Below are 17,430 nucleotides of genomic sequence, written 5' to 3'. Positions count from 1 at the left end.
GTAAGCATTTTAATTCAAGAGAAATATAAATGTAAAATCCACAGATTCAGGATGAGCCATGGCTTCACTTACATATAATTTGGTTAAAAATTATCTTATTTGTATAGTAGCTTTGATGTACTCTCTCATGTATTGTAATTATTAAAGAGTAAATAATATGAAACTTTGCTTTATTCAGCAGACTTAATATTTGAAAAAAAGCACATGAAGTCTTATTTTCCCATGAATGTTCTATTTTAGATACACATTATCACTTTTTCATTTCTCCCACTGACAGATTTTTTTCCCTCTAGTTTATTAACAACCTATAAATTAACCTGACATTAAATTTGTAAGGTTAGGTGGTTTTTAAAAGAATTTGAGGAAGCCTGCAGGTAATGATAAGGGTAAAGGAAGAAAAAGTGCTTTGGTAAGAAAATATTCTTCACTTCTTATCTCTGCTTAGTAATATCACCTCTTTATAATTTAGAACATATGATATCTGTGAAGTATCTCCTGGGCCCCACTTGAATATGATTATTGGAGCTAATGGAACAGGGAAGTCCAGCATCGTGTGTGCCATTTGCCTTGGATTAGCAGGCAAACCTGCTTTCATGGGACGGGCAGATAAGGTGAGTTAACATACGTACTTTTTAACAGAATTCAAAGCCATGAATTGCTTTTAGTAACAAATCAATTTCTATATCTCCATTCCTTGAGTATAGCAAATGTGTTGTGCTTGAATATAAATAATGAAGTTGGCAGGGCCACTGTGGGGAGATTTCCATTTCCAGAAGTAGTGTGCACTATATACCTAGAGAATTCTCCAAGTATGTAACACCTGCAACCTTAGAAATAATGTAAAATATATCTTTTTAAATGTATTTCTGGGCTTGTGGAAAGGTGAAGTAAGTTTACAAAGGGCACAAACAAAGTAGTTTGGATCTAAAGATTTCTACAAGCTCTGGGGTTGTTTACCCAGGGACATTTGCTTTACCTTGCACCCTAAAGCCTGGCTTTGAATTGGTTGCATAGGATTGGGGGTCCTGAAGGTGCAGAAGGGTTAGAAGATAAAACTAGAAGCCACTAGAAGCACTGCATGTAGCAGAAGAAAAAAAAGATCACAAAGTGGGACAGTGAGGTTACTTATCTCATTGTTAGCTCTGAATACAGTAGATAAAAAAAAGAAGATCTTCCAAACGAGTCTTATCACATACATTGTAATTTTAGTTTAAAGTGGTCCCAGTTAGTAACATCTCTCTTCAGGCAGAAGCAAATGCAAATCCTCTGAAGGAAAATATCCTCAATCCAGTCCTCAACATAAAGCTCTAAGAAATTCATGAATCCATACCTAAAAAAATCACAAAGCATAGGAGGAAATGAATCACCAAAAATGAGAGCTAACAAAAACAACAGACTATACAATCAGACCTGCAAAGCTTGTAGACACAGAATGTAAACTAGGAATACTTAATTTATTTAAGGAAGTGAAAGAAGATTGCAAGTATAACAAAAGAATAAGTAACAAAAAAGATCAGGTAAATTTGAAAAATTTGATCAGGTAAATTTGAATCAAATAGAACATAAAAAAATAACAGTACATGGGAGGGAAACTTCATGGACAGGTAAAACAACAAAGCAGACATATTTGAGAATTTGTGAACCAAAATACTTGACAGTTTTTCTAAAAATGCAATATAGAGATAAAGTGAGAAGAAAGTGTGAAATAAAGATTGTGACCTGATAGTTAATGGACTAAGGAAGAGGCAATATTCAAGAAAGAATGACTAAGAATTTTCCAGAAATGTTGAAAAACTTGAATCCTCAGATTCAAGATACCTAATGTATCCCAGACAGGGTAAATGAAAGAAATATACAAATAGACACATTGTAGTAAATTCCAGAATACCAAACATAGTAGTAATATTGTCTCAGAATGGAAACAGAGGGGCAAAGAAAAGAACAGTTTGAGATGCCCATAAAGGAACTTTGAAAGTATATAATTTAGGAAGAAGGAAAATGATCCCAGAAGGAAGTCTGAGAGGTAAGAAGAAATGGTGAGCAAAAAAATGGTAAACATGTAGGGAAGTAAACTGTGTAAAATAATACTAATGTCTCATTTGTCAAGTTTTTAAATCAAAGAAGATAGTACTACATGTCCTTCCTGGACAACAGGAAGGAAGTGATCAGAGTTGAAGTATTCTTTGAATTTGTATTGTTGGGAGGAAGTTAAGATAATTGGTTAGCTTCAGAGTTTATTAAGCTAAATATGCATGTTAAAATTTCTAGGGTAAGCCAGTAAAAAAATTGAAATACATAATCTCCAAACAAGAAAGGTTAAAGTAGGAAGAGAGAAGTAGAGAAAAAATAACCACTGCCCAAACAACCCAGAAGGAGTCTCAAGAAAGGAGGAGGAAGAGAAAAGAAAGAGAAATATAGAAAAGGATATTATTAAAAAACATAAAAAAGATAGTGGAAATACATTCACAATAATAATAAATGCTCTACATTCTTGTTAAATGAGAAAGTCAGAGTACATAAATAAAACAAAGTTCCATTCTGTTTTGTTTACAATAAGCATATCTAAAATAAAGAACTACAGAGAAGTTGAAAGTAAAAGGATGAAAAAATACATACCAGGCAAATATTATACAAAACAAAGTAGGTGTAGCTGAATTTATACCAGGCAAAATAGAATTTAAAGGAAAAAAGAACTTTTAGAGATAAAGATGGTCGTTAAATATTGAAGAAAGTTTCAGTTCAGCAAGAAGATAATTCAGCTCCCAACTTAAATTCACATTATCTAGTTCCAAAATATATAAGCACAATCACAGAGTTCTTAAAGACAAGTTAACAGCTCCAGAATTATAGTGGAAGAGCTAGTGGTAATCAGTAGATCCAATCAGATAAAAAATTAGTAAGAGTATAGAAGGTATGAACAACAGTTAGATTGAACTAATGGACATGTTGTAAACACTGCACTCAACAATTGGTAGAGCATACATTCTTTTTAAGCAGAAATGGAATATTTCTTAAAATTAACCATAAACTGAGCCATAAAGCAATATCAAAAAATATCAAAGAATTGCTACCACGTAACTATGTTCTCTGACCACAGTGCTATTAAGATAGAAATAATAAAGAAGATAACTAAAATTTTCCCATTTGTTTAGAATGAAACATGTACTTCTATATTATCCACAGGTCAAAGAAGAAATTTTAATAGAAACTGAAAAGTAAGAGCAGAAATTAATAAAATAATAAACAATGATTCAGTAGGAACCACAAAACTAAAAATTGCTTTTCAAAAATACTATTTAAATCAGTAACTTCTGGGGGCAGGGAGAGAAAGGAAGAAAAAAATATAAGGAATGGCAAAAAGTAATAGTTAAGATATGTTAAATTGTGATCCAGAAAACCCCCAAATTTAAGTGGTTTAAATATACAAAAGATTAATTCTTGCTGCTTATCCAGTGTAGGCCCTTTGTGGTCACTTAGGTACTTTAGCCTTATAGAATCTTCATTTCAGTATATACAGTTTACCCTTGAAGAATGCAGGTTTGAACTGCACAGGTCCACTTATATGTGAATATTTTTCAATAGTGAATATATATGTTGCGCTCATATTTCATTGGACAAAGCATGTCGTGAAGCCATAACTTGGATCAGAGAGAAAGAGCAAGTGCAGTCGTTTGCTTGAAAGGAGAATCAGAATATTCACGAACTGCCCTGATGACTACCACGAGGGTGTTACAAGAATGCAGCAGAGGTTTGAAAGATTATATAAGAATATTATGAGAATCATTATGCCACTCAAGTTTAAATTTTTAAAAAGTTGTAACTATAAATGTTTCTACAACTACTTAAATTATCAAAACTGACTAAGTATAAAAGATAAATTAGCTGGTAAATTTTTTCTCATAGAGAAAGACAAAGACAATTGTGGATTAGTCCTAATAGCAGTAAGTTTCTATTTTACACAGAGAATGTGACCCTAGGTACCGAAATCAATCAAGGATAGAATGAAAAAATTACAAGCCTGTCTCACTCATGAATCTAGAAGCAAAAATCACACACAAAAAAGAAACTGTAGCATTTTGAATTTAATAGTACATAACACATCATGACCAAATTGAATTTATTCAAGGAGTGAGAGATGTATTATGTTAATTTTTTCCTAAGAATCAACCACATTTTAAAGGAGAAGAACTCTATGGTCATCTTAATAGATAGAGAAAAAGCATTCAGTTAAATTCCACAGTAATGTATGATTAAAAGCTCTTAGCAAACTAGGAATAGAAGGGACCTTTATTAATTTCACAAAAGATATCTATGAAAATGTACAGCAAGTTCAGGAGCAAGTCAAGGTTGCCTACTACCATTACTATTGAACATTGTACTGGCAGTTCTAGGTAGAACAGAAAAGATACATGTTGGAAAGAAAGAAAACTGTCATTCACAGATTATGTGAGTGTCTGCATAAAAACCACAAAGAAACTCCAGATAAGCCTCCTGATGGATCGATATGCAAATTTATCAGGATTACTAGATATAAGATTGTATAACCCAGACACTGACTCTGTAGGCACCTTGATCTTGGACTTCCTAACCTTCAGATTTGTGAGAAATAAATGTTAAAGCCACCCAGCCTGTGGTATTTTTTTTATAGAAGCCCAGACTAAGGCAAGGACCTTTTTACATTCTTTAACTTACTGAGGACTCCAAAACCTTTTGTTTCTGTGAGTTATATCTATTGATTAGAATTAATAATAAACTTAGGGTTTCCCTGGTGGCGCAGTGGTTGAGAGTCCGCCTGCCGATGCAGGGGACACAGGTTCGTGCCCCGGTCTGGGAAGATCCCACATGCCGTGGAGCGGCTGGGCCCGTGAGCCATGGCCACTGAGCCTGTGCGTCCGGAGCCTGTGCTCCGCAACGGGAGAGGCCACGGCAGTGAGAGGCCCGTGTACCGCAAGAACGAAAACAAAAACAATAATAAACTTAAAAATAATTATCAGATTAGAAATAAAAACTGAGACCCTGCCAAAAAAAGTTGTATAACAAAAATCAATTGCATTTCTATATACTAACAAAGACCAGAAAATGCAATTAAAAATGGACATTACAGCCACAAAAGTACAAGTTTCATAGCAGTAAATTAATAAAAGACATGTAAAACCTATATGCAGAAATTACAATTTTTATTTAAAAACATTGAAGTTTAGAGAGATGCACTGTATTAATGGACAAGAAGATCTAGTATAAAAATGTCATTCCAGTCAAAATCCCTATATTGTCTATATAAATTACAAGCTGACTCTAAATTTTAGGTGGAAGAATAAAGGGCCAGAAATAGCTAAGATACTTCTAAAGAAATAGGACAAAATGGAAAAACTTGCCTATCAGATATCAAGACAATACAAAATTACAGTAAATTAAGACATTGTGGTATTGGTGTAGGATAGACTAGTGTGATGTGACAGAATAAAGAGCCCAGATACAAAGCCATGATTAGTAAAAACTTGATTTATGACAGAACTGACACTGTGGATGAGTGGGGAAGAGATGAATAAATACTACTGAGACAGTTGCTTATTGGTATAGGAAAAAATGAAATTGAGTCCTTTCTTCACACTACAACAAAAATCAGTTCCAGGTATATTAAAGATCTAAATGTGATTGAACAGAAAGTTTCTGGAAAAGATTGGTAGTCGAAGAAAATATCCTTGTGACTTCAGATTAAAGAAGAATTTCTTAAATAAAAATATAGACTGCAAAGGAAAGGTTGATAAATTCAACTACAGTCAAATTAAGGAACTTTTGTTCATCAAAAGACACCTTGTAGAGAAAAGACTAGTTACAAATGAGAGAAGGTATATATATAGCACATATAACAAGATTGGTATCCAGACTACATAATCAAAATAATGGCAACTGAGAAGATAAATGAGCAAAAGATATGCTCAGATGTCTCACAGAAGAGGCACCCCAAACAGCCAGTAAATACATGAAAATATGCTCAGCTTCATTAATTATCAGAGAAACGAATTAACCCTGGCATGGTGCATCCATTAGACCCACAAAAATTCTTGTGGTGCCATGTGGCTTATAAGGATATAAAGCAGTGGGAACTCTGATACATTCTTGGTGGGAATATGAATTTGTACAACCCTCTTGGAAAATATGGCATTACCTAGTAAATCTGTAAATGCCTATATCCAGTCCCTCAAAAATTCTACTTCTAGGTACCTTAGTAAGCTTGTGTCCATTTATACTAGGTGAAATTATGGAAATATTTATAGAAACATTGTTTGCAATAAAATTTAGTATAGTCAAATAAAATTGAATATTATATGACAGTAAAAGCAAACTTTGGCTCATTGGTTAAATCTCAAAAACAGAATTTTAAGGAAAAATGCCATCACAGAAAAATACATGTGATGTGAATTTGTTTCTGGAATGGTCAAATATATATATAATATATATTTAATATTTGGAGATTTATACAGTAAAAATAAAAGCAAAAGAATTATCAGCAAATCAATTTAGAGATTACATCTGTCGAGAGAGAAGGACATAGCTGGCATGAATTAAGAAATGTCAGATACACTGGTAGTGATCAGTTCCTTAAATAGGTAGATACATGGTTGTTTTGTTATTTCTTAAACAGTGCATAAAGTTCATATTTACTGTGTGGTATGTATTTCACATAAAAACATGTTTTAAAAAGAAAGTCTAGGGGCTTCCCTGGTGGCATGGTAGTTAAGAATCCGCCTGCCAATGCAAGGGACATGGGTTCGAGCCCTGGTCCGGGAAGATCCCACATGCCGCGGAGCAACTAAGCCCGTGCGCCACAACTACTGAGCTTACATGCCACAACTACTGAAGCCCGTGCGCCTAGAGCCCGTGCTCCACAACGAGAGAAGCCACCGCAATGAGAAGCCCACACACCGCAACAAAGAGTAGCCCCTGCTCACCGCAACTAGAGAAAGCCCATGCGCAGCAACAAAGACCCAAAGCAACCAAAAATACATAAAATAATTTTTTTAAAAAAGTCTAAAAGTTGAGTTGTTACTTCACTGTAAAATATTTTTAAAACTTGAAGTGATTCATTTTTCTAAAACTGTTGTAAATATTACGATATTATCAAAATGATATTACAGGTTTCTTAGCCAGGCTTAAAATTTAATGTAGGTTACAAGATTGAGCTTTACACCCCTTATGATTATAAATAACGTATTCAAAATATGATTTTTTTAATGCTCTGTGGGAGGCATTTATGAGGTAGAAAAGATATGCTTTATTAATGATTGGCTTTGTAACCTTAGTCATTTGTCTGGAACTCAGTTTTTCTTTATTTCAAAGAACGGGTTGGGGTAGATAATTTCCAAGGACCCACTCAGATTTTTATAAATATTGATACGTAGTTTTGTCTGTTTTGTGGCCGCACTGCCCACTGCTCGGCTTGTGGGATTTTAGTTCCCTGACCAGGGATCGAACCCCGGCTGTTGGCAGTGAAAGCACGGAGTCCTAACCACTGGACCGCCAGGGAATTCCTGATATGTAATTTTCAGAAATCATTTATTGAATCCTTATCTCTGTGTAATGGTCTGCTGGATTGTGCTCCAAGGGCTGTATGGTCAGAATGGATTGGGCTGTAACAATGTTCACCAATCTTCCTATTTATTTGTGTCATAAAGAAGACACATCTCTCCTCACCCTTGAGTGGTAGGCTTTTTAAAGGAAGCTGTGGAGTGCAGTGCAGTGTTTCTTAGATGACAGATTGCAGACCTTGTGTTTAGGGGATGTCCAAGTTCTTAGCAAAAATACCTTTTTAATGTTGTATTTCTATTTAAATGCTAACATAAAAATTTAGTACAAGCATGTTCTGTACCACCTGTACAGATACTTTATAATAAAAACTTCCTCCTGATCTTTTCTTCCATTTGGTACGAAGTATTTTAATTGTTGCAAGCTAATGAGTAGATGACCCACTCCTACAAAAATGCCACTGTTTTCCCTATCTATGAAGAAACTGAAACAAGAGGCTAAGTAACCTGGTTAAGGTCAAACAGCTTATATATGGCAGACTTGAGATTTGAACTAGACACGGTAAAGCCTGTACTCTTGATCATTAAGCTGTACTTTCTTGTTACAGGAACAGGCTTTTTCATATTTCTGGGTTTCACTTTCATAATCTATAAAATGGATATAACATATAGCTCATAACTTTGCTCATGAGTATTAAATGAGAAAATTGTATATAAAGTGCTTAGCACAGAAACATTTAGTAATGCTTAATAAATGTTAACTGTTGTGGTTATAATTGTCATCATCACTATTAAAAAGACAATTGTTTGCAAGGTGCAGTTTTTGCCTTTTTTTAAGTATTACTTACTTACAGCCTAATTTAAGATCCAATCTGATTTTTTTAGGCCCAGGGTCTTTTTTCATACTTATGCTCAAATATATAGAAACTAGCTTAAATATGTCTATTATACTATATAAATTGTACTTACTTAAATTGTATTTACTACGTTTATTGCTCTTTTTTTTAAGTGCTGGGTGGTAGGTGTATCCTAATTAATAACAGGATGAGTACTTTTAGAGTGATTGTTAATAATATTTAATCTGTGCAACTCCATAGAAGTACCCAGGGTCTGGAGCTGGGCTACCTGGGCTCAGATCCTTGCTCTGCACTACTTACTGGCTCTGTCATGAACTTTGTAAGAGGCTATTAGGCACATAGAAGGTTCAATAAATGGTAACTTAGATGATGACTATCTGTGAGTGGAACCAATGGAGGAGTCTAAATCTGGGAAGGGTGCAATTAGAAGGTGATGGGAATGAATGTACAGAGTAGTTATTGAAAGAATCTGACAAATAATGATGACTTTGCTAAATCGCTCATTGTTAACCTGGGAATGTCATCACACAGCTCACTTTGTCTTTCTTATATCTTAGGTTGGCTTTTTTGTGAAGAGAGGATGTTCCAAAGGCATGGTTGAAATTGAATTGTAAGTGTTAAAACCACATTTCCCTACATAATTTCTTAGTTTATGTTCATGCTTTCCTGATGACTTTAGTCAAGAGTAATAATACAGTATTGTGGCATAGATACTGGAAATAATATTTAAGGGATACTTTATCTAGAGAGGTAAGGTGTTTTTTGTTTTGTTTTTGGTTTTTTTTAATGCATCCTTTTTTAAAAAATATTTATTTATTATTTATTTGGGTTGTGCCGGGTCTTAGTTGCGGCAGGCGGGTTCCTTAGTTGTGGCATTTGGACTCTTAGTTGCGGCGTGCATGTGGGATCTAGTTCCCCGACCGGTGGTTGAATCCTCGCCCCCTGCATTGGGAGCATAGAGTCTTAGCCACTGCGTCACCAGGGAAGTCCCTTAATGCATCTTTTAAAACCTGAATTGTAAGAACTTTCTTCTGGAAAAATTCTTAAGGAAATTAGAAATTTATGGGAGATAATGAAATAGAAATATACCACTATTAAATATTCATTAAGAAGTTGCAGTATTTTTTACAAACTTAAGCTTTCTTTTTTCTGATTTTGAAAGCAAAATATTTGCTTGTTTAAAAAAATGCAAACAATGTAGGAGTGTAAAAAGATGAAAGCCTTCTTGCCATAATTCCACTTCCAGAAACGACCACTGTTAGTAGTTTGGTGAACTTCATGTATGGCAGATACTTGGCATTTATGTCACCATTTTCCATTCCCTCCCTCATGGTAGAAATCGATAATTCATTATGGTGTTCTTTTCCCTTAAACCTAGATGTTCTGAGTTTACCACTCTTGGCAGCCATTTCTGATGGATGAGAGTTACTCTTCAAGATGAAACCAGTTGACCATCCTTGGCGCAGATACTTTGTCTTTTATATATGAACATGTACATCCTTTAGGTGATTTTTAGAGTGTTGTTTTTTGGAGTGTTTATAGAAAGTTATTGAATTTTCTTAGCTGAAATAGCTCTTAAAGATTATCTAATACTTTATTTTGTAGGAAATGAGGAAGTGATCTTTATTCAAAAATTGTTGAAAATTTTAGAATTTATGTAGAGATGAGAAATAGGCACACATGGAAGAAAACAGTTAAAGAGGTTATGCTCAACTTATTAAAATATAATGGTGGTATTTTACTGAAGGATACAAAACCAAGACCTGAATAAATGGAGAAGCATATTATGTTCTAAAAATATAAATTTGTAGTCACCATTAACATGTCAGTCCTTTCCAAGCTAACGTATAAATCTGATATAATTCCAATAAGAGTCTCAACAGGTAAATTTATAAGTTGATTATAAAGTTCATCGGGAAGAATAAACCCAAGAGGTCTTGAAAAGTAGAATCATGAATAAGACATTTATGTAACAGATGTTAAAGTGTAAAATAAGCCTTTTCTTAAAATTTAATTTTTCTTTTATATTGGAGTATAGTTGATTTACAGTGTTGTGTTAGTTTCAGGTATATAGCTAAGTCATTGTTATACATATACATATATCCATTTTTTTTCAGATTCTTTTCCCATATAGGTTATTACAGAATATTGAGTAGAGTTCCCTGTGCTATAGAGTAGGTCCCTGTTGATTATCTGTTTTATATATAGTAGTGTATATATGTTAATCCCAAACTCCTAATTTATCTCTTTCCAAGTCCCCCCCCACCCCACAATCCCAAGTCTGCTTTCGAAATCTGAGTCTGTTTCTGTTTTGCAAATAAGTTCATTTGTATCATTTTTTTTAGATTCCACATGAAAGTGATATATGATATTTGTCTTTCTCTGTCTGACTTACTTCACTTAGTATGATTATCTCTAGGTGCATCCATGTTGCTGCAAATGGTATTATTTTATTCTTTTTTATGGCTGAGTAATGTTCCATTGCATATATGTACCACATCTTCTTTATCCATTTCTCTGTCAATGGACATTTAGGTTGCTTCCATGTCTTGGCTGTTGTAAATAGTGCTGCAGTGAACATTGGGGTGCATGTATCTTTTCAAATATGCATGTGTGGTTTTCTCTGGATATATGCCCAAGAGTGGGATGTATGGTAATTGTTGGAACATATGGTAATTCTATTTTTAGTTTCTTAAGGAACCTCCGTACTGTTCTCCATAGTGGTTGTACCAATTTACATTCCCACCAACAGTGTAGGAGGGTTCCCTATTCTCCACACCCTCTCCAGCATTTATTGTTTGTAGACTTTTTGATGACGGCCATTCTGACCCATGTGAAGTGATAGATACCTCATTGTAGTTTTGATTTGCATTTCTCTAATAATTAGTGATGTTGGGCTCTTTTCATATGCTTTTTGACTATCTGTATGTCTTCTTTGGAGAAATGTGTATTTGGACCTTCTGCCCATATTTTGATTGGGTTGGTTGTTTTTTTGATGTAGAACTGCATGAGCTGTTTGTGTATTTTGGAGATTAATCCCTTGTTGGTCGCTTTGTTTGCAGATATTTTCTTCCATTCTGGGGGTTGTCCTTTCGTTTTGTTTATGGTTTCCTTTGCTGTGCAAAAGCTTTTAAGTTTAATTAGGTCCCATTTGTTTATTTTTGGTTTTATTTTCATTACTCTAGGAGGTGGGTCCAGAAAAGATACTGCTGTGATTTATGTCATAGAGTGTTCTGCCTGTGTTTTCCTCTAAGAATTTTATAGTATCCGGCCTTACATTTAGGTCTTTAATCCATTTTGAGTTCATTTTCGTGTATGGTGTTAGAGAATGTCCTGATTTCATTCTTTCACATGTGGCTGTCTAGTTAATAAAGCTGTTAATAGTATGGAATTCGTACAGAAAATTAGAGGAGCAGAATGGAGAAAATAGGAACAGTTCTAAATGTATATAAGAATTTTTTTTTGAATTTTATTTATTTTTTTACAGCAGGTTATTAGTTATCCATTTTATACATAGTAGCATATATATGTCAATCCCAATCTCCCAATCCATCCCACCCCCCCCACCACCACCACCACTTTCCCCCCTTGGTGTCCATACGTTTGTTCTCTGCATCTGTGTCTCAATGTCTGCCCTGCAAACTGGTTCATCTGTACCATTTTCTAGGTTCCACATATATGCATTAATATACGATATTTGTTTTTCTCTTTCTGACTTACTTCACTCTGTATGACAGACTCCAGGTCCATCCACGTCTCTACAAATGACCCAATTTTGTTCCTTTTTATGGCTGAGTAATATTCCATTGTGTATATGTACCACATCTTCTTTATCCATTCATCTGTCGATGGGCATTTAGGTTGCTTCCATGTTCTGGCTATTGTAAATAGTGCTGCAATGAACATTGGGGTGCATGTGTCTTTTTGAGTTACGGTTTTCTCTGGGTTTATGCCCAGTAGTGGGATTGCTGGGTCATATGGTAGTTCTATTTTTAGTTTTTTAAGGAACTTCCATACTGTTTTCCATACTGGTTGTATCAATTTACATTCCCACCAGCAGTGCAGGAGGGTTCCCTTTTCACCACACCCTTTCCAGCATTTATTGTTTCTAGGTTTTTTGATCATGACCATTCTTACCGGTGTGAGGTGATACCTCATTGTAGTGTTGATTTGTATTTCTCTAATAATTAGTGATGTTGAGCAGCTTTTCATGTGCTTCTTGGCTATCTATATGACTTCTTTGGAGAAATGTCTGTTTAGGTCTTCTGCCCATTTTTGGATTGGGTTGTTTGTTTTTTTAATATTGAGCTGCATGAGCTGTTTATATATTTTGGAGATTAATCCTTTGTCCGTTCATTCATTTGCAAATATTTTCTCCCATTCTGAGGGTTGTCTTTTTGTCTTGTTTGTAGTTTCCTTTGCTGCACAGAAACTTTTAAGTTTCATTAGGTCCCATTTGTTTATTTTTGCTTTTATTTCCATTACTCTAGGAGGTGGATCAAAAAAGATCTTGCTGTGATTTATGTCAAAGAGTGTTCTTCCTATGTTTTCCTCATAAAAATTTAATTTATTGTAAAGGTGGCAATTTAAGCATTGGGTATAAATTACTCAAATTGAGTTGAAATAATTAGCTGTTAATTTTTAAAATGGATAAATATAGAGCTTTATCAGCCACCCTGTACATCAATAAAATCTCGATGTGTTAAAGGCTGAGTGAAAAAAATATGTAACTTTGAAAATGATAGGAAAAATGTAGAATATTTTTTAAATCTCAGGAAAGGGAGGGGCCTTTCTAAGTAGAACAGGATAGCCAATAACAATATAAAGGAAGATAGGAAGAGCTCTAAGGAAGAGAAGGCTCTGATGACTGGAACTACACGGCCTCTGCCAAATCACGAGGAAAGCTAGGCTGAGAACAGCAGGTCTCCACTTGAGATAGGCTGGGTACCTGGGACCCTTTACCAGAGCACTTGAACCTGGACAAACTTCCCCTGAAGCGACAGAATACAAAGTAACTGTAAGGGACTAAAAATAACTGCACACATGGCAGTTGGGGCAGTTATGAACAATAAGATTAAAAAAAAGCCACAAACCAGTTGAGGTGCCAGGAGCAAAAGCAGGGCATTGTGCATAATCCCTGCACAAAGCACCACCACGGCAGTGGACAGGTTACCTAAGCTGTACCTCCTGCCCAACCCACGTACCTGCCCCTGTTGTTACCCATTTTAAGGACCCAAGCAGCTCCTCTTGTGGAGTGAGCATGGGCACCTGACTCTTGTTTTCACCCCCTTATGCTGCAGCATTAGACCCAATAAAGCCTTGCCTCGAAAAAAATAAACAAATAAAGGAAAATAAGAAATTTAGGCTCCATAAAAATCTAGCTAAATATAATGGTGCCATAGTTAAAAATGAGTGACAGATGGGAGGAAACATTCTCAGTACAGATAGCATGTACATGTCTCAAAATTATCAAAATACCAATGTTTCATCAAGTCAGTAAAAATTATAAACCACTTAATAGAAAATAAGCAAAGAAATTTAATGCAAAGTAAATGGCCAGTAAATATATAAAGAGGCTACACCTCACTAGTTATCAAGGAAATCAAGGTGAGGATTCTTTTCTTCTCAGCTTAGAAAATTTTTAAAATAAAATTCAATCATATGAAGGTATAGGAAAGTGAATCCTGTTGTGCACTGTTTGTGGGAGTACAGGCACTATATCCTATTCGGCAGCATCTGTCAAATATTAAATACAAATATTCTTTGGTCAGTCACTATTCTAGAGATTGATTGCTCATTGACACAAAAGTAGCTTTTTCCTAATTTTAATAATGAAAATTATGAATAACTCAAATGTATATCACCTGATAAATGGGTAAACAGAATGTGATATATCCATACAATGACATTTTATTGAGCCGTAAAAAGGATTGAAGTACTGATAGATCCTATAACATGGGTAAACCTTGCAGAGATAATGCTTGGTGAAAGAGGCCAGACACAAAAGAATACATGTTGCATGATTCCATTTATATGAAATGTCCAGAATAAGCAAATCCATAGACAGAAAATAGATTAGTGGTAGCTGGGGTATGAGGAGAGGAAAGAATGGGGAGTGATTGGTTTAACAGGTATGGGCTCCTCTTTTGGGAGATGAAAATATTCTGGAATTAGATGGTGGTGATTGTTGCACAACCTTGTGAATGTATTTAAAAACCGTTGTTGCTACACACAGTCTTTCAACTGTATACCTGAAAATGGTTAAACTAGTAAATTTTATACATTTTACCACCATTTTTTTAAAAACCATCAAATTGTAGACTTTAAAATGGTGGATTGTATGATATGTGAATTATATCTCAATTTTAAAAAATACAAGCATACCTCGTTTCATTGTGCTTTGCAGATACATTGTTTTTGTTTTTTTACAAATTGAAGGTTTGTGGCAACCCCGCATTGTCAAATGATGGTTAGCATTTATTAGGAATAAAGTATTTTTAATTAAGGTAGGTACATTGTTGTTTTAGATGTAATGCTGTTGCACACTTAGCAGACTACAGTATAGTGTAAACAACTTTTATAAGTACTGGGAAACCGAAAAATTCGTGTGACACACTTTATTGCAGTATTCACTTTATTGTGGTGGTCTGGAACCAAACTCGCAATGTCTCCGAGGTATGCCTGTTGCCAAAGATACTCCTGGGTTAGCCTTGGTACCATTGATTGATCACAATGGTTTCTTAGATATTGAAACTGAAAAAATATACTAAGCCAGGTATATTTATAAAATACAGAGGAAGTATTAATATTTAAGTTTCAAAAGTCCATTATGGATGGCTGCAGGTCTTAAGCACTCCTGACTTTCTACCCTGAATCACCAAAGCCCAGTTGTCTTCTTAGTTATCTAAATAGGTTAACTACTTGGTGTGCAGTAGCTGCTTGCTCTAATAATCTAACCAGTGACTATTAACCAGAGTTCTGTTACCAAGTCTGGCACAAGGGGAGATTTCCCTTTCCCCATACTCAACATGGTTATGTTGTGCTCTCTTGTTCCATTAGGGTCCATTTGGCTTTGAGAGTACCAGACACAAAATGGCTCATTTTTAGTTGTTGGAATTGTCATTGCTGTTGAACGGCTGCATTAACTGACCACATATCCATTGAAGGCAACAGTGGATAGAATAGTCTCTGACATGCACTTATGCAATCATTTTTCAAATATTTATTAGTTCATTGGGGGATACAGCATTCTGCCATCATGGAATTTATGGTTAGAGGCGAAGAGGAGACATAAACAAATAGGTAATAAAATATGTTAGATGGTGATAAGCACTGTGTAGAAAAATAGAGGCAGGAAGAGAATATAGGGAATGCCAGAGTGGAAATTACAGTATTGAATAAGGTGATCAGGAAAGTTCTCCCGAGAAAGTATTATTTGAACAAAGACTTGAAGAGAATAAGGGGATGAGCATGGAGATATTTGGAGAAACAGCATTTCAGGCAGAAGAATCTGTTAATGCTAAGACTCTGAAGTGGTACCTAGAGTCACTGGATTGCATTGAACAGGAAAAGGTAAGTTCTGAAAATATCAGGGAGGGAGCCAGCTCATAAGGCCTTGTAGACCTGTAAGGAATTTGCATTTATTTTGAATAAGATGGGAAGCCACCAGGATTTGAGCAGAGAGGTGACATAATCTAACTTAAATTTTAACCAGACCATTAAAGTTGCTGGGTGAAAAATAGGAAAGAGAGGCAAAAGCAAGGATACCAATGTAGTGATGAATAATAATAACCCTAAGAGAAAATTAAAATAGTTTGGGATTTGCTCACAAATTGAATATAGGGTGTGAAAGAGAGGCATCGAAGAGGACATGTACCTATATAGATAATCTGGCATGCTTAAGAGTGGAGTTTCTGTTAGCTGAGGTAATGAAACGTGCGTCAGGATGTTTTAGAGTAAGATCAGAAGGTCATTTTGGAGTAAATTATATTTCATCAAATTAAGATGGCACCATTTGTAAAATGCAGCTTCCAACTGAACTATGACACAGTTTGAAATGTGCAACCCAGTTTCAGAAATGTTAAGATGGAAAAGAACAATAACAAAAACAGATGCTTCTCAGGGTCAGTAAAATACAGAGTAAAGTTTGAGATGCCTATATAGCCATTCAGGTAGAAATGTTGCATGGGCAATTGGATTTTTTAACCTATCGTTTGGTGAGAAGTCTGGGCCAAAGATAATACGTTTGGGGAGTTGGCAGTAGGGTGATTGAAATCTCCAAGGGAGAAGATACAAAGCAAAGAAGTCTAAGAGCTAGACCCTGTTGTACTGCAGCATTTAGAGGCTGAATATAGGGAAAGGAAACTGGGAAGAATGCTAGTGAGTCCGAAGAATATAGTACCTGGAAAGCAGTACTTTGAATGGCTCGAATGGCTTGAGGAGGAGGGATTGATATGTGTCCAGTGTTGCCGATAGGTCGAGTAAAATGAAGACAAAGAACTTAGATTAGATTTAGCTCATTGTAGGCCTTGGCAAGGTTTAGGGGAGGTGGTGCTTTTATTTATTTCTGTTGAATGTTCAGGAAAGGCCTGTTGAGAATATTCATGAGTTGAGAACTAAATAAGAACTATAAGAACTGGGAGTAGAGTGTTCCAGGCAGATGGAAGAGTTTGTGCTCAGCATCTAGGGCAGAATTAAATTTGTTGTTTCTGAGGAACAGAAAAATGGTAGTGTGGCTTCGGTGAAATGAGGTATTTGTTGTAGGACTTTGGAAGATACCATTTATTTGGTTCCTTGATACCATTTACTTTTTGTTCCTGATTTGGTGTTCTTTTAATTATGGCTAGCTAATGAATTTTATCAGCATCTATTGAATTGATCATATTATTTTAATTGTTAAATTCAGTTAATTTCCTGATATTCACCCAGTTTTGCATTTTTAGAATAAATGCAGTATAGTCATAATTTTTGCATTGCTAGATTTGCTTTTCTAATGTTTTATTTAGGATTTTTACATCTGTATTTTGTTTGTGAAATATTTGTTGTTT

General features: G+C 35.0%; 1 protein-coding gene across 3 annotated transcripts in view; it reads left to right on the top strand.

Moving 5' to 3' along the window:
• SMC5 (structural maintenance of chromosomes 5) overlaps positions 1–17,430 on the top strand; it is a 116,130-nt gene that overhangs the window by 4,771 nt on the left and 93,929 nt on the right. For 2 of the 3 annotated variants that reach the window (XM_060014638.1, XM_060014637.1), the window contains exons 2-3: positions 470–611; positions 8,941–8,993. In XM_060014638.1, the coding sequence (XP_059870621.1) occupies positions 470–611; positions 8,941–8,993 (195 nt within the window). Of the gene's footprint in view, positions 1–469; positions 612–8,940; positions 9,889–17,430 lie in introns of those variants that run through there. The other variant, XM_060014639.1, reaches the window with a different exon arrangement.

This window comes from Delphinus delphis, chromosome 6 (assembly GCF_949987515.2).
Source record: "Delphinus delphis chromosome 6, mDelDel1.2, whole genome shotgun sequence".
NCBI lineage: Eukaryota > Metazoa > Chordata > Mammalia > Artiodactyla > Delphinidae > Delphinus > Delphinus delphis.
The sequence above is the reverse complement of the archived record's forward strand: the minus strand, read 5'-3'. Positions and strand labels throughout refer to the sequence as shown.